This window comes from Notechis scutatus, chromosome 3, assembly GCF_049901735.1.
Source record: "Notechis scutatus isolate UNSWTSFEM ecotype Mainland chromosome 3, rNotScu1.2, whole genome shotgun sequence".
NCBI classification, from domain to species: domain Eukaryota; kingdom Metazoa; phylum Chordata; class Lepidosauria; order Squamata; family Elapidae; genus Notechis; species Notechis scutatus.
Genome location: NC_142011.1, coordinates 163,480,526 through 163,508,031, shown reverse-complemented (window position 1 = coordinate 163,508,031; position 27,506 = coordinate 163,480,526). Strand labels below are relative to the sequence as shown.

Below are 27,506 nucleotides of genomic sequence, written 5' to 3'. Positions count from 1 at the left end.
AGGGCTATTTTTGTAAATTATGTTGTTGACATTAATTTTTCCCTGTCTTGCTCTACTTTGATTAAAAAGAAACGCCACAGAGCAACACCTACTTTTGCTAAAGGGTAAATTAGTCTTTTTATTATAACTCAATCTCTGTGTGTGTTTGTGTGTGTGTGTATTTGTGTGTATGTTTGTGTGGGTGTATTTGGGGTGTAGTGGTAGGATTTGACAGAATATTATGCTAAGCATCGGATGATTAACATTTCTTGCAAAATAATCTGTAACAAATTTTTTACAAATCTGAGGATCCCATGGGGTAGTAATAAGATCACACACTTATTCCAGATTAATTAATTTGCAATAAATGCAGTGGCCTTTTTCTATTATCATAATCACTAACACAAATTAGAATTGCCAAAGGGGCATTCCCAAGCACACTTAAATGTACATTATTTAGCCTTTAACTTGCTTTAACTTTCCTTTTGTTTACAAGGGGCAGGAAACATATGGCCTGTGGACTATACCCAGTCATTTTGAGTCTTGCTCCATGAATCTCCTCCCCCTCCCACCTCTACCCATGCATACCTATCCAGCTGAGAGCCTTAAAGATGGTAACTGTAGGGGAAAATAAGAAGCAGTCACAGCCAGGAAAACACAGTGATAAACATTGCATTGTCTAAATTTGGCTTATGTGTAGCTTTATTTTTCATCTCTTCTAAAGCATTTAGACAGGAGCTTACTTAGAGCAACCTATTTTTAATTATACTAATTTCTTTAACTCGCTGATAAGAATTTAAATGCTACGCTAAGGTATACAAATACTATGGAATAGTGGGAAAATTTTTACTGTGTCTGTGCTTGATTATAAACAAGAAACTTAACCATGGACAATGCTTGATGGAAAGAAAGAGTGTAGGATTCCCAGCTCTTTAGAACATGGTGACACAGTCCAAATATACTATAGTTTCAAGCAGGACACACATTGCTTGATCACATACAAATTGTGCAGGCGCCAGAAGGATACTTAAACAATTAAAAATGATTTATTTCTGGGTTTGTATTTATGTAGATATTTACATTCTCCTTCTGTATTAAACCCACTGAATTCTTGAGATAAATTGCAAGAGTTTGGTTTTCTCACTTGAAATCCCCCCAATTTTACATAACAATGCCACAATCTAATGAAGTATAGTAATATTGTGAGTTTTGGATATTTGAAATTAAAAATTTGAGGTCCTGAAGATAGCATTTAAGGATTTTTGGTGCTACAGTGAAGTTGACCTCTTGACCTATACACTTGTGCATTTAGCAGCTAGTATATCCTCAGGGCAGTAGATGAAGTTTTTCATTGGGAATAGATTGTATCACTTGCTACTGTCTACAGGTTGTTGTTTTTAAAAACACAATCACATGAGACTGTAAAATTTGACAAGCTGTTGGGTTGGAGGAAATATTGTGTTTTACATCACATCTTACCATAATAAAGTTTTACTAATGCCTTCAAAAACTGTATGAAAGGGAAAAAAGCTATTGCTTTCAAATAGGCTACTGAATTGGGATAATCTTTCAAAAATATAGCTTCCTTTTTGTTGTAATAAACTGGGCAAAAGGAACATGCATTTCCTTTATTCTAATAAAGAACATCTTTATTCTAATATGTATTAACACTTGCTATCTGTGTACCTATCCCATAATAAGTTACATTGGATATTATGAATGTTTTTGCAGTAGAAAAACTGTGTTTCTCTCTGGTTTCATCTCAACAATTGATAGCCATTGAAGCAATAATTTATGATATGCTGATTTATACTTTATTAAGTTTATATTTCTTCAATAGCTGTTCCATAGACAATATATTGTAAGGTTTCATGTTTTCCATTTAGGCACAGAAGATGCCCCAAAGCCGGAGTGGGATGCAATTATTTTTACTACAGGTTCTGTGGGCCTGGCTAGGTGGGTGTGACCATGTGACTGGGTGGGCATGGCTTCTTCTTTTTTTGCACCATCTCCCCGCACTATGCTTTTGTGTTTGTTTGTTTTTTTTTTGTCTCCTGGGCCTCAGGGGAACTTCCTGGGAGGTCGTTTTTGTTCCCAGGAGGCTTCCTTGAGGCCAAAAACGGAGCATGGGGGGGCCGCGCAGCGCACACACACACACACACACACCGTGTCCTTTTTTTTTTTTTTTTGGCTCCGAGCCTCAGGGAAGCCTCCTCAACGAAGCAGTAAGAGAGCGAGGGGGATCCTGGCACAGCTGATCGTCGGAACAGCTGACGGTCGGGAGGAGAAAAAAACAACAGTTTAGCCGAACCGGTAGCTGTTTCTTTACTACCAGTTCGGCTGAATGGTAACATTTTTTTACTACCGGTTCGCTTGAACTGGGCTGAATCAGTAGAATACCACCACTGCCCCAAAGTAATGCATTTTGGGACATCAGCATTTTGGATTTGCTGGAACCTAACCTAGAAATGATAGTTGGTATTTTAAGAGTCCAAGGGGAAAAAAAAATTAAGACAGGAAATCAGCGATAATAATACCATATTTTCTCCTAAGGAAAAAATACTTTCATTTAGTATAGCTCCCAAATAATTAATCTGAGAACCCAGTTCTATTGCACATTTAAAACATGACACAAACAGCATAGTAAGGCTCCGCTAACATTTCATGTCCACTATTGGTTATCATGCTTTAAATAGGACACATATAAATTTAAAAGATTGCAGAAGATCTGGGTGGATAGGTGGAAGAGTGATATGTGGGAAATCCTGATTAAAATTAACATGCATATGTGGCCTACATTGGAAAAAAGTTGATAGCGATGTAAGAATTTTAAAGGAGTTTTAGCCTAAGGATAATTTTTAAAAAGAACAATCAAAGATATACTTTTGGGGGGAGTGTGTGGTATAACACAGGCTTGTTTAACATTTGAAAAGAGAAATCTAAGTCTAACTTCCCCGACCTGTTTAAGTAAAAACATGTTGGGACTACAGCTCCCGCAATTCCCAGCTGCATAGATTTTTAGAATTGCAACCTTGACACATCTAGTGGGGACTGAGATGAAAAGAACTAATTGAAGCAAGTAGAATAGAAGAAGTTTTAGATTTAGTATGGCTTCGGTTGAGGAAACTCAACTACTGTAGTTATCTCCAGATATATATTTTTGGGAACTGCAAATATAGTGCATAAATAACAATAGGGCATCAATTTTCTTTATTCCAATTTGGGTAAGAAGGGATAGTCCCAAGAAGTTTGATTGATTGCCACCAGGAAAAAGCATCAGAAGCAATATAGTTATAAAAGGGATCACATGGGACTCCATAATTTTTGACATATTTTAAAGGTAATTCAGATTCTGATTTGCCTTAAATTGTATCGCAATTCTGCTTAAATAAATTATATTATGCCTATTTTTAAAACCACAATTTAATCTCTAAAGTTGTTTAAGAATGTTCCTGCAATCTTTCTTCTTGTCAGCATGACAAGAAATCATATGAAGCTCTTTTTCATTACTTAATTGCACAAGCATGTTCTAGAAATTTCTGCTTGCTTATATAAAAAAAAGATTTTGACATATATTTACCACTGCTTCTAGTGAAATGTTCTGGTTTTCATTCATATACAGAATCATGTTAGTTTTTGATCTTCTGTGTAATTATGGTAAGACCAAGAATGAAAAACATGGAGATCCTGTAAAAAATATTTTTAAAAAGTTATTATTTTCGAAAGTGGATTCTAGAAATGCACTGGTAGGGCTTTTTTAAGGTGATACAGATTTATAAAATGTTGAAGAGCTGTGTATGCTGCCTCAAAATCCTAAGAGCTTTTGCAAAATTTGCAATAGGCGTAAGTGTTGAAGGAGTATTCTCTAGTGACCACTTGCAAACTGTTACTTTTATTGAGCACAGCTGTTGCTGATTGTGGGTGGAAAGTGGTTGGTTTCTTGAATGCAATCTCATTGTTATAGTATTGTGTGTTGTCTGTTAACATAACAGTTTGGTAAAAATAGCAAATGAATATTACAGGGACAAAATATCAAATCAGCATAATAGTGTGTTTGTGTTTGTTATAGTCAAGAGTGTATAAAAAGGATTAACCAGACTCATAAGTCATCCATAATAGTTTAGGAACATTTTGCAGGATGAACTAAGGAAGACATGAATGCATCAATAAGTGATGGCTGACTCTTAGGAAAAGAGTCAGTCGATGCCAAGACTCTAAACCTCTAGACCTAATACTTACATCCTCCTGACTTATAAGCAAGGTGTGGCAGTAGGAGCATCCTTGTGGTCCATCTTTATACATATGCATATTTGTATGAAGTATTATACTTGAATTTGGTCTGCTATTTTGCTCAAGTTCCTTTGAACTAATTTCTCCTATACACTAAGCCTTATTGAGTGCATTTGTAAACCATGGTTGGAATTGTGTTAAAGGAGAAGTGCCTTAATACAAACCTATAATCATGCCTTGCTGCATCTTAAACTTGGTTCAGGCATGAGTTCACTGGGAAAACAAGGCAACTGTACCGTCACTGTTCCTCCTTGGCTTTTTGTCTTCCCTGGGGCATTGGAAATTCATTTTTAAAACAAAGACTGGGGACACATTGCAGAGATTGCGCGTCTGTCCATATTTTATATTAATTATGATACTATGCATACTATTCATTATAATTCATTACATTGTGATTGGCTCCATAAGGCTTAAACTCCCTATTGTTCTTATTCATTTCCTAATTATATATTTTTATTCATACACCTGCCTCTTGCCCAGGTAGATCTTAACATACTGATTTCAGACAAGGCATGATCTGTCATATGTAAACTTAAGTTTCATTTTAGGTTTCCTAATGTTCTGGGGCACTGGTTAGTTTGATTTATAATTTTAATTTGTATGAGGGTACATAGATAAGCAAAAGTTTCCTGCAGGGGTTAGCAAGAGTTGACTATTTTGGACTAGCTGCTGTGCCAGTATCTTCCTTATTCTTCTTCCCTTAGCATATCTGAAAGAGGGTTATTTTCATGAGTTGACAAGTGGGGCTTTCTTGTTACAATCCAGTTTAAGATTCCTTTTTTAATCTATTTATAATCATCCATATCTTCCTAGATAGCATATCATTAATTCTTATGCATCAGTATCTTGTATATTGTGTGTACTCTCAAATTTTTTTTATTTGTCTATATACTTGTTTTAATTTTTTATTTGTGTTTGTAATGCACACTAGTATTATTGTGTAGAATAAATTGTAGTGGTCTAATATTTCAGGTTATCTATTTTTAGATTTTGCAACTTTTGCATATGCTCATAAACAATTCATTTCATTTCTGTAGTAAACTGGAATGCTTATAATAATTCACATAGGCAATTACATTTTGATTTTAAGCATTTTTAAATATAAAATTTTAAAATAAATTTTATGTCAAAGTTATAGAGCAAAATATGTTTTGATGGGATTAAATTGCAGTTATGTTATGATATCCTAAAAGGTTCATCTAGAGCAGGGGTAGTCAACCTTTTTATACCTACCGCCCACTTTTGTATCTCTGTTAGTAGTAAAGTTTTCTGTAACCGCCCACCGGTTCCGCAGTAATGGTGATTTATAAAGTAGGGGACAAAACCCTTACCACCCACCATGAAAGCTGGAATGCCCACTAGTGGGCGGTAGGGACCAGGTTGACTACCATTGATCTAGAGAATAAATACATTCTTACATAAGTTATAAGGCATGGTCTAACGTCTCATACAAAAATTTAGAATAATCTTTTTTTCAACTGTTAATGTTCATTTATTCAATGTATATACTGTCTAATTCCTATTGACTTTGACTAAAAAAGAACAATGTTATATGTGATGGATTGTTTAGCCAAAAAGTATTTTCAATACGTTTTCTTCCAGGACTACTGTGTGTTACTCTCTGATTTATTATGGCAGTCTTGGATTTCAGAAAAAAATATGTAGATCATACAAGCCCTGAAGTCTAGTGGGAGTAGACTAAAAAGTTTGTCATTTCCTGATATAAGATGGGTTTGAGGCCACAAGTAGCATCTTTATGTTTTCCAAGTATTTGTTAAAAAGAATAGCAAAATAAAAATATAGTGTAGGAACTTTCAAGTGGGTAGAGCATTGCAATTAAATAGAGATTCAATTTCTGAGGGTAGAGAAAGCTAACATGGTACTTACTAGGTATTCTGAATTTAGTGCCCATAGTCCCCAGCCAACTAGCATGACCTTCAGCAAGCACAAGGTAATTTACTGATGTAATACTACATCTAATATATGTGTGGTACAGGAATATATGTTATGTATGTTGGTCTCAAATGATTTAAGTCAGAATAAGAGAAAAATAATTGTCTGGAAAAAAAAATAAACACGGCTGTATGCTACGGTATTGTTGCAAGATATAATCACAAAGACTGTGATTATTTTTTAGCTCATGTAATCTAGTCTCTTGCTCAATTCAGAAGACTTGTACCTAGATTATTTCTAACAGATAGATCTCCAGTATGTGTTAGAATATATCTAACAAAAACTCCCTTTTTCCAATAATCTAGTCCATGGACAAAACCAGTCTTCTATTGTTTCTTTTAACTTTCAGTTAAAATGTATCCTTTTGAAATCAAGGACATTTGCAGCAAATCATAATTTCAACATAATGATGAAAAATGAGCTATGACATTGTATTCAAGCTCTTCTCTTTATGAACTTGTGTACAATGTTACAATGCAAGTCCAAAAGCAGCAGATTTATATTCTGGCTTTATGGCACACATTTCATCAGTTGCTGCTCCTACAGTTATTATGCTTGAAATCTTTAAGTTTGTTAAATATACTAACTCAGTGCCTCAGTGGCGCAGTGAGAGTGCAGTACTGCAGGCTACATCTGCAGACTATTGTCTGCCTGCTATTTGGCAATTCAAATCTCACCAGGCTCAAGGTTGACTCAGCCTTCCATCCTTCCAAGGTGGGTAAAATGAAGACCCAAATTGTTGGGGGCAATAGGCTGACTCTGTAAACTGCTTAGAGAGGGCTGTAAAACACTATAAAGTGGTATATAAGTCTAAGTGCTATTGCTAATTGGAGGCCCAATCAACATTTATAATTTGTTTGCAATTGCAAATCTGCCAATTGTACCGTATTTGCCGGCGTATAAGACGACTTTTTGCCCTGAAAACATGCCTCCAAGTGGGGGTCGTCTTATACGCCGGGAGGACTCCGACTCCCACTTCGAGCTTGAGTTGCAGCTGGGAGGGAGGCTGGGGGAGCGGTGTGTGTGTGTGTGTGTGTGTGTGTGTGTCACTCGCCACGCGCTGCGCAACCTTTCCCCCTCTTCCTTCCTTAGCGGTGTGGGGAGGAGAGGATTCGAAGATCCTCACGTGCGGCGTACTTTTCTTTTTCTTTTTTTTCTTTTTGCACGCAGGTTTTGCATGCGGGCGGCTGTAGGTTAAGGATGGGGAGCCCCGGGTGGGTTATCAGGTTTTACTGTGCTTCCAACATGTGCGAACGGTGGGAGAGCGGAGAAGAGAGCGGCGAGCGCCCGCTGTGTGAAATCCTGCCGTCAAAGCAACACTGGGGAGGCAGGGTATAAATTTACCAGGTTAATGTAGCAATGGTGATTAATGCCCAGAACATTGTTTGCGGGTATTGGGGGGTGTGTGTGTGTGTGGTGGTGGTGAGGAGAGGTTGTCCTTTGAATGCGGAAAAGTAGGTGTGACCTTGTGTAGGAAAATAAAGAGATCCTTTTAGCGTGTTTGGCTTCTTTGCCTCCCCTCGTTCGTTTTGACGTGGAGATAATGGCCTTCGGGCGGGAGGGGAAGAAAACGGTAGCTGGATCATTTCAAATTTCACTTACTCTCCTGCCTCACTTCAATATGTCTGAGCGACTCCAGATACTGGAAGACTTTTTGAATGAAAGTGTTACCTCCATTTTTTTTTTTTTTAAAGAGGGCCACTTGGGGAAAAAAAAAGATTCTAAGGAATTCCTTGTTTCTTGATTAAAGAGAAGGCATTGAATATACTGTTCCTTGGCAGCCTTTTCAGTGTCCGGGTTTTTGGTGTGTGTGTGTGTGTGAGAGAGAGAGAGAGAGAGAGAGAGAGAGAGAGAGAGAGATCAGCTGTATTGAGAAGAGAACGTTTCCTGTGTTCTCATTTTATTTACAACATATTTTACGCTTAATGGTAAGCAATGAAAAATATTTTTAAAACTCATTTCTAAACTCCATAGCTATTTGCATATTCTTGGTTCAAAATTGGATTAGCTCATTTCAAAATTGTCCAAAGCAGAAAAGTGCGTCAAAAAAAAAAAAAAGTGCAAAAGTGGAAGGTGTGTGGAAGAGGGGTAGTCTTATACGGCGAGTATATAACAAACTCTATATTTTGAGTGGAAATGTTGGGGGGTCGTCTTATACGCCCAGTCGTCTTATACGCCGGCAAATACGGTAAATTCAGACCGAAATTCTCTGTTGTTCCAAGATTTAAAATGATATGAATTTTTATGCATGTGCTTCACCAAAGTGCTTGAGTGTGTGTGTGTGTGTGTGTGTCTCCTTCCTTCTTTGTGTGATGTGATGTAAGGCATTAAGATACATTTGCATTTCAGGGGATTTTTTTATCTACTTTTTCTTTATTGGAGTAAACAGACATGGAATCTGAAGTATCATTTCCTTTAAGATTTAGGTGATAATTTCATACTAATCTCAAGGAAATGGAAGAGCCAATGTGGTACAGAGAGTAAATGTGGGATGAACAGTGGAGAGACTGTTTTCACAAGAGGCAACTGGACGTCCTGGTTTTTCTTTGAAGACATTTCACTTCCCATCCAAGAAGCTTCTTCAGCTGTTGAATGAGAAGCAAAACTTCTTCATAGAAAAACCAGGGTGTCCAGTTGCCTCTTGAAAAAGCAGTTTTGGGACAACCTGGATTACTGAGAATCTCCATAGACATTCTATCTTTCAATTGGCCATGAGTCTTACTACATGATTTGAACCAATACCTTACTTACAATCATTTAAAACAATTGCAGCATCCACCTGTGGATACATGACCAAATTCAGGCACCTTGCAACAGGCTTGTATTTATGACAGTTGCGGAGCCCTGGGATCACATGATTGCCATTTGAGACCTTCCTAGCCAACTTCCAAGAGGCCTTGGTGTTCTCTGAGCTTGGTGGTTTTCTTGAAGACGTTTCATTATCCAAAGTAGGTAACATCATCAGTGCTAGTAACACCATCAGTTCTGTCTCCATTGCAGTGCTCTGTGTGGGGGACTTCTAACCCAAATAAATCATCAGTATGGAGCAGTCATTCCTATTTGTTTAGACATGTTCCAATATACCTGGAAAGCATCAAATTTAAAGCAGTCAACATTAGATGGTTTATGCAAACATTTAATTGCAAGTAGTTTTTAATGTTGCATCTTATTCCCCCAATTTTTTTAGAGTGATTAGACTACATTTTATTATTGTATTGGTTTTCTTAAATTGCTTTCAATGTCACTAAGAATAAAGGAATCTAAACTTTTGGGATGGCAGTGGGAGGGCCATGGACAGGATTCAAAGACAGCTTACTGAGAGTGAGAACTTCCTGGTTTGGTCATAGAATGACTCCGGGCAATCAAACCCCCAATTATCTTCATTTCAAAGTGATGGCAAGAACAAATAACTTTGCTTCATTTTTACTGAAAAATCATGAAACATACAGGAATTTTATGCAGTTTTCCTGCACTGGGGAATTAGTTGTTTCACCATTGACTAATAGCTCGCCTTGTTAATATATTGGTAATGATCAGATGACTACATGGAGTGATACAAGGCAGTGACAGCTGAAACAATAATTAAAAAGAGACTCATTTCTACAAATGTCTGTTTATGAGTTACAACCATAGAACCGGCAATTTCCTTGTTTTTCTCCTTTGAGGAACTAGGGTGGGTGTGATCTCCATGTGATGCTTCTGGCCCACGGGCCACCAGTTTGACACTTCTGATTTAGATGAATAGAACAATTATTCTAAAAATTATGTTTTGTCAGTTTGATTTAAACAGTGGAAAAACTACAAACGCTAATAGAGAAACACCTAGACACTTTAAGATCTTATAAAATAGCCCTGTCTCTAAAGCAAGACCATGCCTAGAAATGTTGTTTGAAGATTTTGACGTACATCCACACACACTGAGAAGGAAAAAAACATACATGATTTTCCAGGAATTTTAAAATCATTAGAAATAGAAAAGACTAATAGAAATAAAACAAAAAAGTAGTTTAAGCATGAGCATCTATTTTCAAAAGCAAAACAATATTAGGGATCTATTCAGAGCTAAAATGAACAAACTTCTGAGATCAGATTTTTTTTAAAAAAATAGACAGTTGAACTGATTTAAGAAATGAAAAACAAAATTGAAGTAAATTAACTTTTAACAAAATAGTAGATAATTCAGGCTGATTTAATTTTATCACTTTGTACTCTAATGCATGATCCATGGTGGCGCACTGATTAGAATGCAGTACTGTATGCTACTTCTGCTAACTGCTGAAGATTGCCAGCAGTTTGGCAGTTGGAGTCTCACTGGCTCAAGGTTGATTCAGCCTTCCATCCTTCCAAGATCAGTAAAATGAGGACTCAGATTGTTAAGGGCAATATACTGATTCTTTAAACCCCTTAGGGCTGTAAAGCACTGTGAAGTGGTATATAAGTTTAAGTGCTATTGCTATATCTTGAGCTGAAGTGGTCTAGCTGTGGACACTGGATTAAGATGGTATACAAATGCTCTTCACAGAATACATGAAAAATGTACCGAATTGTAAAGAATATGTGGACTTGGCTCTGGATGAGATTATTGGGTTATTTATTTCCCACCATATTCTAGTTATCAAATTAATAGTTTCAGTGAACAATTCCAGTTTTTTAAAAAAAATTCTAGAGAGGAATAAAGTTTCAGCAACATTCACCTGGGTGAGTTTGGGATTATTACACACCTTTGTACCTTTAGCCTCCTGAGTACATCTCAGTGTTGCATATGACTGTGATGGTGAACCTATGCCACACATGCTGGAAGTGGCATACCAAACCATCTTTCCAGGCACACCAGCCATCACCTGTTACTCTCCTGATTTCCAGCGTGCACATGCACATCAGCCAGCTGGTCTTCGAGCACTCATGCATGTCAGAAACTGGAAGACCAGGTAGCCAGCGCACATGCGCATGCTGGAAACCGGAAGCTCAGCTTCCCGGCACATCCATGCATGCCGGGGAGCTGCTCTTCCAGTTTCCAGCACTCCACCCTCCCCCGCATACGCGCTCCAGTTTCTGCACTCGGTTCTGAAAAAGTTCATCAACACTTGTATATGACATCCTATCTGAATAAATATAGGCAAAATACCTACCTATCATACTATTTCCTTTCAGCTTATGCAACATTATGCAGAGTGCAAAAACATAAGCCAAAGAAATTAAAGGCATGAAATGAAAGAGTTAGAACTACTTTAATATCATTCATCAAGTGTCTCCAAACTCTACATACTATTTTTACTATTTGGCCACATCCTTCTTCATATGCTGTCCTTTATGATTTAATTTTCTCATTGGTCTCTTTTTTTAAAGACTTCATCTGTTCCACCCAACTGTGAATTTTTGGTTTCTCCATTATTCTCATCCCATTCACTCTTAGAATTATATTTGTATAATTGAATCTTGTTCATATTCAAACCACCTCAACAAATTTCCTTTCTGTTAATAGTATTCTTTTGCATTCAGTCCACATTTATTCACTGTCCCTTCATTCTTGACCCAGGCTCTTCTACTTTTCACCTAAGTAGTCTCTACTGCCTTCCACACAATACTTCCCATGCTATCAATTTAGGGTGACCTTGTGCACTCTGTTTTCATAGGGGCTTTCATGTGTGGATTTGAGTATTAAAGCCAAAGATTGTTTTCAGAAGAGTGTTGTGCATAGCAGGTACATACATTTCAAAAAATGAAATATACTTTCTTCATAAATAGAAACCTGTTGGCTCAAACACCTCTTCAGATCCGAAGCAACAGATTCTAGTTTCAAGACTCTTATTTTATTTTATTATATTATATTCATGTTTTATTTTATTATTTCATTTCCTTTTATTATTTTTCTTTTGTTCAATTGTATTTGATTCTTGGAGATTGCTCATGCCCTAACCGCTACATTGTTACAGATGTGACATCTGGATTGGTAGATTGTTACAGTAGCATGTTATGGAAATAAAGAAAATGAATTGTCCCTTCATTCTTGATCCAACGTCTTCTAATTTTTACACACACACTGCATAAGTATCATATTCCCACTTCGTTCAACTTTTATGTTTCTTTTGACATAATAAAAGTTACATAGGAATTTAGCTCCAAAGAGATGGCCCTTACTTTCATGTTCAGTTGGGTTAGTGGCTTCAGCCACACCAATGTAGAGGGGCTGCTGCCTGTCTCAAAAAGGCAGCAGCCTAAGTTTAGGCAGTGAGCAGTTTGAACCATCAACAATAAAGCATTCATGACTTCGAAGATTTTTTTAATCAAACATTCACTCATTCACACTAACTTCCATACCTTTTGTCCATGGTTCTGTTGTGTTGATGAGGAAGTCAGCTACCAAAGTACAGATGGACAGTCCATCAAATGGAGTATACCAACAGCTTACAAGCTAGTTTTAGCCTCTACTAGTAGTGTCTAGCAATACATTACTTTCTCTGTCACTTCAGTATTTCAGTAAATATTATGTTACTGGGTCAAACATAACTTGCTGAATGGCAGTTATCTGTTAAGTTTCTGTTCTCTGAACTGACCTGATCTTGATGTATGGTTTCCTGATTCTGTGCATAAATACACAGCTTCAGCATACAACAGTCTGGATATCTTATTTTTCCACTCCCAAGTAATAAGGAAAAAGCTTTCTAAATTATTATTTTCACATTCTATTTGCTTATTACTTTAATTGGTGTCAGGTTGTTTGTTACTAAAGATTAGAAAAAGATAAAATGAAGTTGCAGTAGTCAAATTTATATCAATGTTCAGCATTCACTTCCATATAGTAAAGTTGTACAAAACTCTTATCATTTTCACTTCTTTCAACAGACAGTAATTCATCACAGCAGTAAATAGCCTACCTACTTCCTTTCTACAAGTATTGCATTTCTAGATATTTCTTCATCTATTTATTTATCTTTGATAAATATATTACTAAGAGACCAAATTCATTAACTTTCCCTATTTTTTCATACTTTATATATAACTTTCAATTCTTCATTCCATTTTCCATGTTAACACAACAATTTTATCTTTAATACATTAATTTTCACAAAGTTTCATACTCATTTTATCTGACATTTTGTTTAATATTTTCTATAATCTATTGAATTGATGGTAAACTCAAACTATTATTTCAGTTTATAGTCTTCCCCATACTATTCTGATTATCAGATGGTTCTGTAACTATTGATGCTAATCATCATACTTTGATCAAAGGTAAAGACTAGGCCATCAGCCTTAGTCATAGCCAACATGCCTATGCCTCTAGCAGCATTCCCAGCCAGAGTAAGAACAATTTTCTAGGTATATTATAAGCACAAACCAAGCCCAGGGATATTTAATACACTCATCTATACATACTAACATCTCTAAACTAAAAACTGTGTTTGATAGCACATGTTGCCTGCATTCTACTAAATAGGATAAGCAGGCAGTGTACTGACCCAGAAGATGCAGGGAAGCAAGAAATCTTTCTTACAGAAGTAAATATGGGGAAAATTGGTTAAATATTAGAAGACTTTTTTAGGCTTGAGACATGAACTATAGGAGCCAATATCATAAACTTTTATTTGAACTGTTATAGTTATTCTGAAAAAAGAATAGTTACAGCATTCATTTAATGAAGGTTTTTTTCTTATATAATGTATATAAAATATATTAAATGCTTCCAAGATAAGTTCTGAATGAAGGATTTAGATGGGAATTATTTGCAATATTTGTTTAAACCTAAACAAAGATAGCAATGCTATTTTTCCCACATCCTTAAATAATAAAACTTCTAGGGGCACCAGCTAGAAGGTTTTGTTCTGTTTGGATGTAAGCGTGGACATTTTTTTCTTTTTACCAAATGTGTATTAAGGAAATATAAGCAAACAATATTAAAAGCAAACCTTTATCAAATATTGCCATCCATCTCAATACATAATTCCGGGGCATTCAAACAGTTAAATGTACCAGACATACAGGTGAAACTCAAAAAATTAGAATATCGTGCAAAAGTTCACTTATTTCAGTAATGCAACTTAAAAGGTGAAACTAATATATGAGATAGATTCATTACATGCAAAGCAAGAAAGTTCAAGCCATGATTTGTCATAATTGAGATGATTATGGCTTACAGCTCATGAAAACCCCAAATCCACAATCTCAGAAAATTAGAATATTACATGCAATCAATAAAACAAGGATTGTACATAGAACAATATCGGACCTCTGAAAAGTATAAGCATGCATATGTACTCATTACTTGGTTTGGGCCCCTTTTGCAGCAATTACTGCCTCAATGCGTCATGGCATGGAAGCTATCAGCCTGTGGCACTGCTGAGGTGTTATGGAAGACCAGGATGCTTCAATAGCGGCCTTCAGCTCTTCTGCATTGTTCGGTCTCATGTCTCTCTCATCTTTCTCTTGGCAATGCCCCATAGATTCTCTATGGGGTTCAGGTCAGGTGAGTTTGCTGGCCAATCAAGCACAGTAATCCCACGGTCATTGAACCAGGTTTTGGTGCTTTTGGCAGTGTGGGCAGGTGCCAAGTCCTGCTGGAAAATGAAGTCAGTATTCCCAGAAAGCTCATCTGTGGAAGGAAGTATGAAGTGCTCCAAATTCTCCTGGTAGATGGCTGTGGTGACCCTTGACTTAATTAAGGACAGTGGACCAACACCAGCAGAAGACATGGCTCCCCAAATCAACAGACTGTGGAAATTTCACACTGGACTTCAAGCATCTTGCAGTGTGTGCCTCTCCATTCTTCCTCCAGACTCTGGGTCCTTGGTTTCCAAATGAGACACAAAAGTTGCTCTCATCAGAAAAGAGGACTTTGGACCACTGAGCAACAGACCAGTTCTGTTTTTCTTTAGCCCAGGTAAGACGTTTCTGATGTTGTTCAGGAGCGGCTTGACAAGAATACGACATTTGAAGCCCATGTCCAGGATCCATCTGTGTGGCTCTTGATGCACTGATTCCAGCCTCAGTCCACTCCTTGTGAAAGTCCCCAACACTTTTGAATGGCCTTTTCCTGACAATCCTCTCCAGGCTGCTGTCATCCCTGCTGCTTGTGCACCCTTTTCTTACACACTTTTCCCTTCCACATAACTTTCTGTTAATGTGCTTTGATACAGCATTTTGGGAACATCCAACTTCGTTTGCAATTACCTTTTGAAGCTTTCCCTCCTTATGGAGGGTGTCAGTGATGGTTTTCTACATAGCTGTCAGGTCAGCAGTCTTTCCCATGATTGTGATTCCTACTGAACCAGACTGAGAGACCATTTAAAGGCTCAGGAATCCTTTGCAGGTGTTATGGCTTAATTAGCTGATTAGAGTGGGACACTTTGATCCTAGAATATTGAACCTTTTCACAATATTCTAATTTTCTGAGATTGTGGATTTGGGGTTTTCATGAGCTGTAAGCCATAATCATCTCAATTATGACAAATCATGGCTTGAACTATCTTGCTTTGCATGTAATTAGTCTATCTCATATATTAGTTTCACCTTTTAAGTTGCATTACTGAAATAAGTGAACTTTTGCACGATATTCTAATTTTTTGAGTTTCACTTGTAGTACTATTGCATATGATAAATGCAAATTGCCTGCCATATTAACTTTTAGTTTCATCCTGCATTTTATTGCTCATTCTGACTACATATGTATCTATAGAGTTCGCCGAGTTAATATCACCTTCGATAGATTGAAAAGTTACTTTTCTTGTATTATGGAGAAACAACTTTTTTGCTGAAGAATCTTCCTGTGGTTTTGTTTATTTTGAATTTCTGAGCATTAAATGCCTTTTCCCATTAATAGTTATTCTCCTCCAAAGGCTTCTTGATACAACAGCTGTCCTTTAAATTTCTAAACAATAAAGATTCTTTCCATTTGAGATACCTAACCATCATATATGACTTGAGTGACTCTGGAATAAGGAAATGTGTCAACAATCTAATTGGGTGATTGACACAATTCAATATGTCTTCCTGCTGGTGTAAGCAAAAGAGTTCCCTAATTTTCCAGAGAATTAAGGTTGATGAGACAATAGGAAAACTCATTGTTGCTTAACAAGAAGACAGGAAAACGCCAGATGAATCCGCCAAACACATATTAGGGTACATATTAAATGGAGAACTGTAACATGATAGGGACAAAGAAACCCTGCTCTTCCACTGTTATTGTATGTACACAGAGTATCTATGGTGAATATTGAGAACTATTTATTAATTTTTATGCCATCTACAGTACAGTATCTCCCCTGTAAGATAACTCTTGGGCAGCTTACAGGATTATAAAATAAGTAGAAACACCATTAGAACATTAAAACTACACAGATTAAGATTTTAAAATCCACATGGTGAATCAATATCAGTTCAGACATAAAGAGAAAATGCTTTCCTGTTGCACAGTTTTCCAAGACGCTGATTTTCTCACTCTGATCTTTCTAAAATCCTAAGGAAAGTCTCCTTTCTAATAGATTGGTAACATGCTACATTAAGATGACTAACGATAGTGTTCTACCAGTGCTATGGAATGGTGGTCCTAAAGAACAGATGAATTTTCTGTTTTCTGATTGATAAAGGCAGTTATTTTCTGACAGATGTTTGCTTTGCCAAGTTCTTGATGCATTAAATAAAAACTGTGTTTTACCTGTGATTCTTGCTTCTGCTGTACATTTCTTGAATGTATTGTTTAATAAGCTATTATGATGTTAAATTTTTATAAGCAGCCCTAAGGCCTAGAACAGCAGGGAAAAATATTTATTAGATAAATAAATAGTCTCATTCAAACTACTAGAATAAGTTAGTCATAACTACTTTAAATGCCACTGCTTTCACAGACAGTTTGTTATAACTAACTTTAAATAAATTGGTGCTTTTGAATAAATAACAATGAATGCATTGCAAATCTAATTTCAGTTTAATCTTACCACTACGTGGGCCTGTTATTTACTCTTTAAATATAGTAAGATGGACCTAAATATTAATTTTAGGTAGAAAAATGCAGAAGAATTCTATTAAAGTTGTATCTGAAAGAGACTTTAACCACCAACTTTCTAAGAGCTTTGTTATGGTAGCATCCAGATGCTTTTGATGCTGACATTCAGACCAATATACATGGTGTAAGAGTCTCCCTTTTTAAAACATTTCCCCTTAGAACTAGTTAGAAAATATTTCTTGCTCCCAGATGATCAGTACTAAACCAGCATATATATATGGTTTATTAGCTTAGCCTTAGCATTATTCCTGATATGTGACTTTACCAAAGCAAAAAAAAAAAAAAAAAGTTAACTGAATTCTTCTCTCATTAGAACAATAAAACATGGAGCATGTCAGCAACTGACAAGAAAAATAATGACATATGAATACAATGACACAATGCTCAAGTATTTTTTCTTCTTTATTCAAACCCTAATGATAAAGGCAAAAACATATTTGACAAAAAAAGAAAAATACTTGATCACCTATTAGATTCTTCAGTTTTATCTAACAAAAGAGGACTTTATAAAATATAACAAAAATAAAAAGTTATTTTGGCAGTGCTACTAAATCAAAAACTGGTATTGCTTATATTCCAAAAGGTATCTAAATACCAACTCTTAAGTCAGACTAGTTAACTAGTCTCATGTCAACCAACCTAGACTCTTAAATGATAAAGTATGCTCCTGAAACATATACAAATCCTGATTTCCATAATTTAAATTATGTTCAGCAAGTATGCATTAGTTTGATGTATTTTGATGGGTTATTTTTGTATAATAATAACATATTCTTTCTGCATAATGTAATTTTCATATATGTGCAGGTATTTGGAATAAGAAAATAATATTTGCTAAATGAAAGTGAATCTTTAAATGTACTAGGAACTCTTAAAATTTTATAGAGTCTGTTAGGAAATATTAAATTGTCATGGAAATTATACTCATATTTTTAAAGGGAAGAAAGGAATGAACTCAGAATTAGTTTGATATGCCAAGGATTTTCTACTAATGAAGATCATCAATTCTTTAAAGAATCAATTATATCAATTCTGATTTTAATTAAATGAAATACATTTAAGAATGAGGCATTTTGAGCCCAGTGCATATAAACTTAAGTAAAATAGCAGAACACATTAAATAATCAGCCTTATAAAAATGACCTTAGTTTTGTTCTCGGAAAGTAATTCAACAGTATATCTGTCTACATGAACGTCATAGGAAATCACTGTAAATCCATAATGTACAATATTGATAATTTTTCTGTTACCTTAGATCAAATGCTATGCTGCTACTATTTTGCTATCAATCAAATGTGAGCTATTGCTTAGATAGAAGTATGTTAGGATACCAATAATGACAACAATAAAAACCCTAAGGAAAAAAATAAAAGAGTCCTGGATATGTTGCCACAATATAATTATTTTATATTCTGTTGGAAGAAAACCTTAAACATTTTCTGTATTGTGGAACAATACAATACATTTTATAAAAATAATATTACTCTTAGTTTGCAAATAGTTATAGAATGTTATAAGATGGTTTATTGCTAAATGGCAGAGTTTGTGGATCCTTCTTCACAAGATCCAATATCTGTCTGTCAGTCTGTCTGTCTATCTTTCATTCATTCATTCACTCACTCATTCGGTTACTTCATGACCCCGAAAGGCTTACAATTAAAACCTAATACCCAAACACACAGAATAAAATACAGCCATACAAATAACCACACAAAATACAACCATACAAATCATTCAAAACCTAAAACCATATAGTGCAGTAACTGGAAAAGCCTAGTAATGCACGAACAGCACAACCATGTTAAGGTCTCTACACCACTCACTCTATGATCCCCAGGCCAGATGGCAAAGGCCAACAAGATCAAGGCCAGCTAACTGGGGCAGGATGGGCAGAAAATGAGATTCCATAGGGCAGGTGCCTCAAATACTGTAACTGCATAAAAACTATAATAAAAGCTATTAATACTTATGTTTTATTGAGATCTAACCCCCATAGCAGTTAAGGAAATCAGTTGTTATATTAGGAGCAGAACATAAGCCATAATACAGTTTGTATTAATATAGATGAAAGATGATATTGAGAATATTCAATTTGCTATTCAGTGGCTTGCTATTATATAATTGTAATTGCTTGGCAAGCTGGTCATCTTGAAGAGGTGTCAAATGATGATGAGCATATTATATTTCCTCTGTTTTTGTGAACTTTTGAATAGTTGAAGAAAGCTAGAATTTTCTTTTTATCACCTGGATGATAACATGAGTAATAAATGATTCTGCATTAATATAGTAAAATGGCTTCATATCATCTTGGTATTTTTCACATAAATGTTGAGAGTGAGAACGTACAAATTCCTTAATTAAGACCTCCACCCTTGTTTTCTCTAGAAAAAGACCTATCAGTGCATCAAGTGCCAGATGGTTTTCTACAATGAGTGGGATATCCAGGTTCATGTTGCAAACCACATGATTGGTGAGTGAAGTACTAAATCTTATTGATGATAGACTGTTCTCCTAGATGTATTCATCATTGCCTCTAAAATTAAATTGAGTTAAGGAGAAATTAATTGTATAACCGTCAATGATTTACCCAGGTAATAATTTTTTTAAAAAAATATTATTAGGCCTGATAAAACATTAGCATGTTTTATTTTCTGCAAGGGCTAGTTTAGACTTCTGCAGAGAATCATATACTACTGCCAGTCAAAACACAGGTGATTAACAAATTAAACTTCTAATCATTTTTGCATTATTGAAAACTAACAGGAATGGTTAATGAACTGGTTGTTAGCTTTCCACAGAGTTTTAGGCAGGTTTTAATTTCAGAAATTATTATGATAATGACACAACTGAGTGCTGCTCAAGTACCTTGGTACCAACAACAAAATTGGCAAATTTTGACTAACAAACGTAAATAATTCAATTGGTCATAAAATAAGAGTCTATGTAGTACTTGAATAGCCTGAAAACCCTCTAGAACAGTATTCAAGAAAATGAAATAATATATTTAGTTAAGAAAATAGCCAAGGTCTGCTACAAATAATACTCAAAATATGTAGTTAACATTTTTAACAGTAATTTTCTTTAGTATTTCCACAGGGTATGGAATTGAAAATTTAAAATGTATTTAGTATATATAGCCTATTACTAAAATTACACCAGATTAAAACCCTGGAATGGTATTGTCATGATAATACATAAATGCTAACCTTAACAATAATGAGGGCGTGGGATAACTGTGATTCTATATGTATAATACAAAGATTCTTATGCTTCTGTAGTAGATGATAAAGTATTTTGTTTCTCGGTGTCTGTAGGTCTATGAGAGGTCCTTGGTGCTCTCTGAGCTTTGATGTTTTCTTGCAGATGTTTTATTACCCAAACTATGTTAGCACTGATTATGTTATCTAGTTTGGATAATGAAACGTCTGCAAGAAAACAATCAAGCTTTCAAGCCTGAGTTACAAATATTCTCCTTTATTGAACTGTAGCTCTATATTACTGTATAGCTATAGCAGCAGAATTTGTGTTGATGCTTATCAAAAAAGAAAAAGTAAGAAAATAATGTAAATAGTCTGGCAGCCATCTAGAAGCTTTTTAAAATTATTAATTAGCTTTCCACATGTTGATCAGTTTCTTAGACATCAACATAATAAACCTGTAAGATAACAAATTTATAAGATAGCTAATGACAAAAGTGCTTTATTAAAACCCATTAATTAAGATTTGTAACTGGTCAAGGTACTGATACTGGTTGATTATACCCAGTCTCTGAATCTTGCTGATACATGACAGTTTTTAATCCAGAATGCTCTGAACTTTCCAAGTAGCCAATTCAAAGTAAATTGTCGGTACAAAGAAACCTAGTATGTAGATGTAATATATACAGACATTTGACTGAATTTAAACTAAGTGAGTACAAATAAACTATAAGAGCTTTTAGAGAACTAGAATCATTCAAGAGGAAGACTGAGACAGGGACATCCGAAGAACTTTAACATGTCAATGATAGAAATGATTACACAAAACCCTTCCTGTTTTTAATATGCATCACCTGGTTGTAAAAAAAGGTATGGAGCTTCAATTACATTTTCTCACCCACTATCTCAATTTTTTTATATCCCCTGTGAACGTCACTGAATGCACCATACTTAACCATCTCATATCCGGTATCTATAGAATATGCTTTGGTATACCTTTTCTTTTGGCCTTCCTTTTAATGTTTTAACTCTTACTTTACAATGTTAAGAGTAACTTCTTTGGATTTGAAAGTGAAACATGTATCACCTTATAGAAGCTAACTTCTGAAAGAAAAAAAGAAAGAAATTATGCAGCTTTAGTGTAAAGTTGTATATGTTTAATCATATTAAATCCAAATGCATAATTTCAACCATATTATGTATTAAATTATTTATTGAAATAAATTTGGCAATATTTGGTCAATAAAATACATTATTACTGGAGACACATTCTATGTTTTAGCCATGTCTGCAAAACTAGCATTCATATATGTCATGTACCTAAGATATTTGACACCTGAAGTGAACAAATAAAATTTTAACACAGATACACACACTTAGACCCACATGCGCACACACACACAGAGAGAAAGAGAGCGGGAGAGAGAGAGAGAGAGAGAGCTGGGTGCCGAGCTAGAAACTGGGAGACTATAAGTTCTTGTCCGTGATTATGAATATGAAGCCAGCTGGTGTCCTTGGACCAGTCAATCTCTCTCAGGCCTAGGAAGAACACAAAAGTAAACCACTTACAAAATCTTGCCAAGAGAACTGCAGGGGACAATCACTACGAGTCAAAACTGAGGCACATTTTTTTCCTTCTATTATTGCTGTGCTGCTGCCAAACAGTTGCCCGACACATAGACACCATTGACTTTCTTGAACACTCATTTCTATCTGCCTTGTGTCTTTGGCAGAACCACCCTTGCTGCAGGTACCTGGGGCAGACACCCTCCCCTCCCCAAAGCAACATTCTATTGACTGAAGATGAGGCTTCATAGCATAATGGTTGAGATCACACATTATGATAAACCAGTATCAAACAGATCACATTAGGAATTACTGTATATCTGGCTTCTTAATTTTGCTAGAGAAATGTGACAATGTTGATAAGCTGTCCTATCTTTATCCTATAAGTTGCTTTCTATTTACAGATAAGAAATGTCATCCAATCTAGTTTTATTATGCTATCTGTGGGAAGAACCTAGAGTTTTTTTAATAATAGTGCCCAATTATGCTATACTACTACCATGTTAGTGTGAATTGTACTGAGGTAACTGATGACTGTGGTTTGGAAGATAAAGCCTATCTGGAAATTAATGTATGTAATTTGTGTAATATGTTATGACCTAAATATATTATGATATAAAATAGCATCTTTTTAATACTACTAGCATGTAGTTATTTTAGAATAAGAGCAGTAACAGCAGTACAGTTCCAGATATAATTTACCATGACTTAGATTTTTAAGTATTCCATTCACGTTTGTTCAACAGATCCAAGTCCTTATACAATTCTGTTCAATGTCTCAAAAGAACTTGCACATTGTTAGCTATGCTGTAGATTTTCACCCTCCAAGTAATGTCAGGTGATAGGATATAGGAACAATGATGGAGTGACCAGTATCAATAAATGCATTAGATACTAAACATTCCCCAAACATATTGTTTATAGTCTCAAATCATCTCTGTTGTATTACGTTAGAGGTAAAACTTGGCTTTTAGCCTAGTCAAAAATGTTTAATTTTTAAAAAAATACAGTGTGAAGTTCATTAAATGTTAACATCTATTTAGTCCAATTTTCCTTGTTTACATCTTTTCATCTCACTATAGTTATGGAGGATTCTAAACTTGCAAAAGGAATCTTCCCATGTAAATTGGGAGGTCTAACAGGTAAGTGTAGTTCCATAACTGCTTAGATTGTACAATTGTCAGATAATACTGAGTGATGGTGATGAACAACTATTTTCTGATACTTTTTCAGTCCAATAATATTTGAGCAATAAAATCAATCACCAATCAGTCCAATTAAAACTATATCTCTAAAATTACAGATACCGGTATTATAATCTTTGAAGAGATTAATATATTCCAAACAGCCATCAAAAAATCTTTTATGAAACATAATAAGCAAAACTGTATGTCACTAGCTGTATGAAATAGAAGTTCATATTCACCACTGAAGGCTGATCAAAGTGATAAAATGGGAATAGAGGCCTAACAATCCTAATAATACAGATCTATTCATGGAATTGTAGTAATAAAAATTACATAAAAAGTATGGAGTATGTAATGGGATAAAAAAGATTCTAAAAAATCTTATGTGTATTTCTGTCTCCAGACTTGTTCTTTCAACAAATATCATTATCTCTTTTATTTAAGGGGGGGAACACTCTTTATGTAATGCTCTTTAGTAATGTCAAGATCTTTCCAGTTATACAAAGGCACATTGAAACCATTACCACCTCACTGTGTGCATTTGAGGAACAATGATTTTTCCCTCTAAAAATTAAGCTCATTTCCAAAGTATCCAAACCTGGAGATCTGTAATTAGGATTATGAATTAACCTGAAAAGAAAGTTTCTTCCCCCAAATAATTTAGATTTAAAATAAGGGGAACAACATAGTTTGACTGAAAATATGGCAACGGATAAAGTTTTTTTTTTTTTCTATTTTCATACTACTGCCACTCTGAATGCTTTGCCTGTTTTACTAATCTGGAGAAGTTTTCACACAGCTTGGTTTTTACACAGACTGAAAAAGAATCAGTTAAAACTAGGAGCTTAGCTCATTCTTCATCCAATTCATATGTGCCTGCAGAAACTCATATTTACTTTTATTTCTATTGATGTGTATATTTTGTGAAAACCTTGCATATTGTATACATAACACTTATTATTAAAATGATTGATTGATTGTATGCAATCCAGTCAGTATTGAATTTTCTACATGATTATCTATCTTTAACCTGGTTCTTTAAGTCTTTCAATGATGCACTTATTACACTCTAATTTGAGTCTATCCACCCTGCTGCTGGTCTTCCTGTTCTTCTCTTTCTTTCCACCTTTTCACCTTTCCAGCCATGGTGGCACAGTGGTCAGAATGCAGTATTGCAGCCTAATTCTGCTGACTGCCAATTGCCAGCAGTTCAGCAGTTTGAATCTCACTGGCTCAAGGTTGACTCAGCCTTCCATCCTTCCAAGGTGGGTTAAATGAGGAGCCAGATTGTTGGGGGCAATATGCTGACTCTGTAAATGATTTAGAGAGGACAATAAGGCACCCTGAAGTGTACATAAGTCTAAGTGTTATTGCTATTAGCTGTGTCTTCATATAGTATCTCCAAAGTATGATCCTTTGTTATTTGAAAGAAGATTCTAAGTTGATTCCTTCAATGGTTCACTTCTTTGTTTTCTTGGTTGCCCATTATATTCTTAGGAAGTTTCTCCAACAACAAATTACAAAAGGATCAATATCTTTCTATTCCGCTTCTTCAGAGGACCACTCTTCTTTGCATAGTGTCACAGGGAATCCAATTGCTTGAAATATTCTGATCTTTGTAGGAAGATATAGAGGCATCATGGCATCTGGATATCTTTCCTAAGGCCTTCATGGCTATTCTACCAAGTGCTAAACCTTTACTATTGATGGTTAATCCTAAAATACAGAAATGATCTACCCACTTCTGTATCTGAATTCTAAGGTTGGCTGTAGTTCTCACTCTAGACACAAATAGTCAGGCTCAAATTACCCTACTTCAAATACATTATGCGAAAACCTAACTCCAATAGAAAAGATCATCATCATCTTTATATTTAATCTTTATCTCATTTTTTTCACTGCAGTCTTTCATTTTATTACTAGAATTTGCAGATCCTTTGCATTTTAGCTATCCAAGTAGTGTCACCAGCATAGGAAAGATTATAGATTTTCTTACATTGGTTTTAAAACCATGCTCATCTTCTTTAAATTCCACTTCTCTTAATATATATTCCACATATACGTTGAATAAATAATGGGAGAATATACAGCCTTGTCTCCTGTGCCAACCTGGAGCCAGTCGATGCAAATGATGGATGTAGATAATTTAGTAGAAGTCATAATTCAGCATCATATATAAGTCTAGTAGTTTCTGGTAATTGGCTTATGTAGAAAAAAAAAGATACTTTACTTTTTAAAATCGAATTTAATTTCCGATGAAATAGTAGCCAAAGTAATACATTCTCTTTTGATTTTAATGTTTTCTTTTTAAACTGCCATACTTTTTAATACTGATATTTTTCAGTAACTTAATAATGTTGGACTATAAGTGCAGAATTCCAGGATGATCTTTTATCTCATCTATTTGTCATTTGCTTCATGAAATGCTGAGGAAAAAAATGAAGTCTGCTTTGTTTAATACTATAGAAAGTTACCCTCGTGTGGGCAATGCTGGCTTATTTGAAAAGCTCATAAAGGGTTTCTGCCTGGACCATACAAAAGGCATACTTTCTCTTTAATAGCCATCTGTACAGGAGAGTTGAAAAGTGGGCCAGGTCATCTCTCCTCAGCTGTCATGGTATTAACGTAGGTAATGGAGCAAGCTCTGCATTCTGCTGGGTGTTGTTTTTCATAGATGTTCATCGATTTGCAGATAATTCTATTTTTTTTCTTTCTTAGAGTTATAGAGCTGGAGCTAGAGTTCTTAGAGAGTAACAAACACCAAAACATTTTGAATGGCTTTATCTTTGTTGATTCCTAATATAACTTTGGTCTAAAAAATAGTGTCACACCCTACTGTGCAGATGGCTGCATGATTTGTAAACCAGCCAAAACATTTAAACAAATGTGTGATCTGGGGATAGATTAAATAAAGGATAAAACGGAATGTGGACCACAAATTCTAATAATCAGAGGATTCTAAGTTCTGTGCAGTGTGCAGAGATGACAATAGTGACAGCAAGGAATGATTGCCAGGCCAGCAAGGAGCCTAACAGAGCACACGATGGAGCCTGTGGCCTAGTCAGCCTCAGTTTGCAAGCTGCAGATTTGCTGTACAGCTGGCAACTCTGTGTGGGGACATCAGATAAAACCTATGTAAAATGAAGTGTTACTGCTTAGCATGAATTTGTACGAAGTGGGGATTTGCTGACTATAACTGAAAACTGATTCAAAGTGCCAGTAGAGCAGAGAATAAATAGGTATCGGTTTAAAGGATCTGCACAATTTAACCAAAAATAATTACAGTGCCTCAAAAAGGACGTATAGTGTAAACAGATTGCCGTTGCTTGTATTTAAAATCATTTGACATTTAAAAACCTATGGGCAGGAAGCTTCATGTATGTTTTTTAAATGCCTGTTCCATCTTTTATTTTACTGCTGCATCTTAATCATAGATAACTTAGATTTTACAAAAAAAACAAAACCCTAATATCAGCACTTCTCCCAATAGACAAAGAATGGTCTATAACAGTGGTCGGGGAACAGAGGTAAATTACCCCAAATGGGGTAAAACTGAAAATCCTGGGGTAATGAGGACGGTCGCGCTGGCGCGACCGTTCTCATTACCCCCAGGCATTTTATTTCCGACATTCTGTTCGCCTTCGGTGAATGCTGCTGGGATCGGGAATCAAGGACACAAATGAGAGAAGGGGAGGAGGAAGCAACGGAAGCCTGTCCTGCTCTCTGGCTCAGCAGCTTCGGTTTCCTCCCGCCTCATTCCTCTCTCAGTCGCTCTCTCGCTCCTCCACCAGCCCAGGAAGAAACTGCTTCAAAGAAGCCGGGGTGGCTTTTCCTGTCGGCGCAGCTCCTCCGAAGCGCCCGTTTTTACCCCCACCCCGCCGCCAATCAATCCAATCAATTCTGCCTGCCTGCCTGCCTTCGCGTTTCTGGTAGTTTCGGAGCAGCTTCGGCTGAGAATAATAACTATTTGCCTCTTTTTCAGTCGAAGCTGCTCCAAACTACCAGAAACGAAGGCAGGCAGGCAGAACGGAGCACTGGATTGAACTGCGGGTGGCGGGCGGGCGGGCGGGGGTGAACGGGCGCTTTGGGGAAGCTGCGCCGACAGGAAAAGCCACCCTGCCGGCTTCTTTGAAGCAGTTTCTTCCTGGGCTGGTGAGGAGTGAGAAAGCGACTGAGAGAGGAACGAGGCAGACACCTGAGGGATGGGGCTGAGGGAGGGAGGGAGACACCTGAGGGATGAGGCTGAGGGAGGGAGGGAGACACCTGAGGGATGGGGCTGATGAAGGCAGGGCCGAGAGGCGAGGCTTCTCAGCCGTCCTGCAGGGACTATCTGTC

General features: G+C 36.0%; 1 protein-coding gene across 7 annotated transcripts in view; it reads left to right on the top strand.

Annotated features, from left to right (window-relative positions):
* The window catches only part of ZNF521 (zinc finger protein 521), a 298,810-nt gene that overhangs the window by 125,522 nt on the left and 145,782 nt on the right, over positions 1-27,506 (top strand). For 6 of the 7 annotated variants that reach the window (XR_015748879.1, XM_087961647.1, XM_026670356.2 and 3 more), the window contains one exon: positions 19,607-19,691. The exons of the other annotated variant lie outside the window; for it this stretch is intronic. Coding sequence is in view for 5 of the 6 variants with exons in the window: in XM_087961647.1 (XP_087817773.1) it covers positions 19,607-19,691 (85 nt within the window). In the remaining variant the exon portion in view is untranslated. The remainder of the gene's footprint in view (positions 1-19,606; positions 19,692-27,506) is intronic. 7 annotated transcript variants of the gene reach the window in all.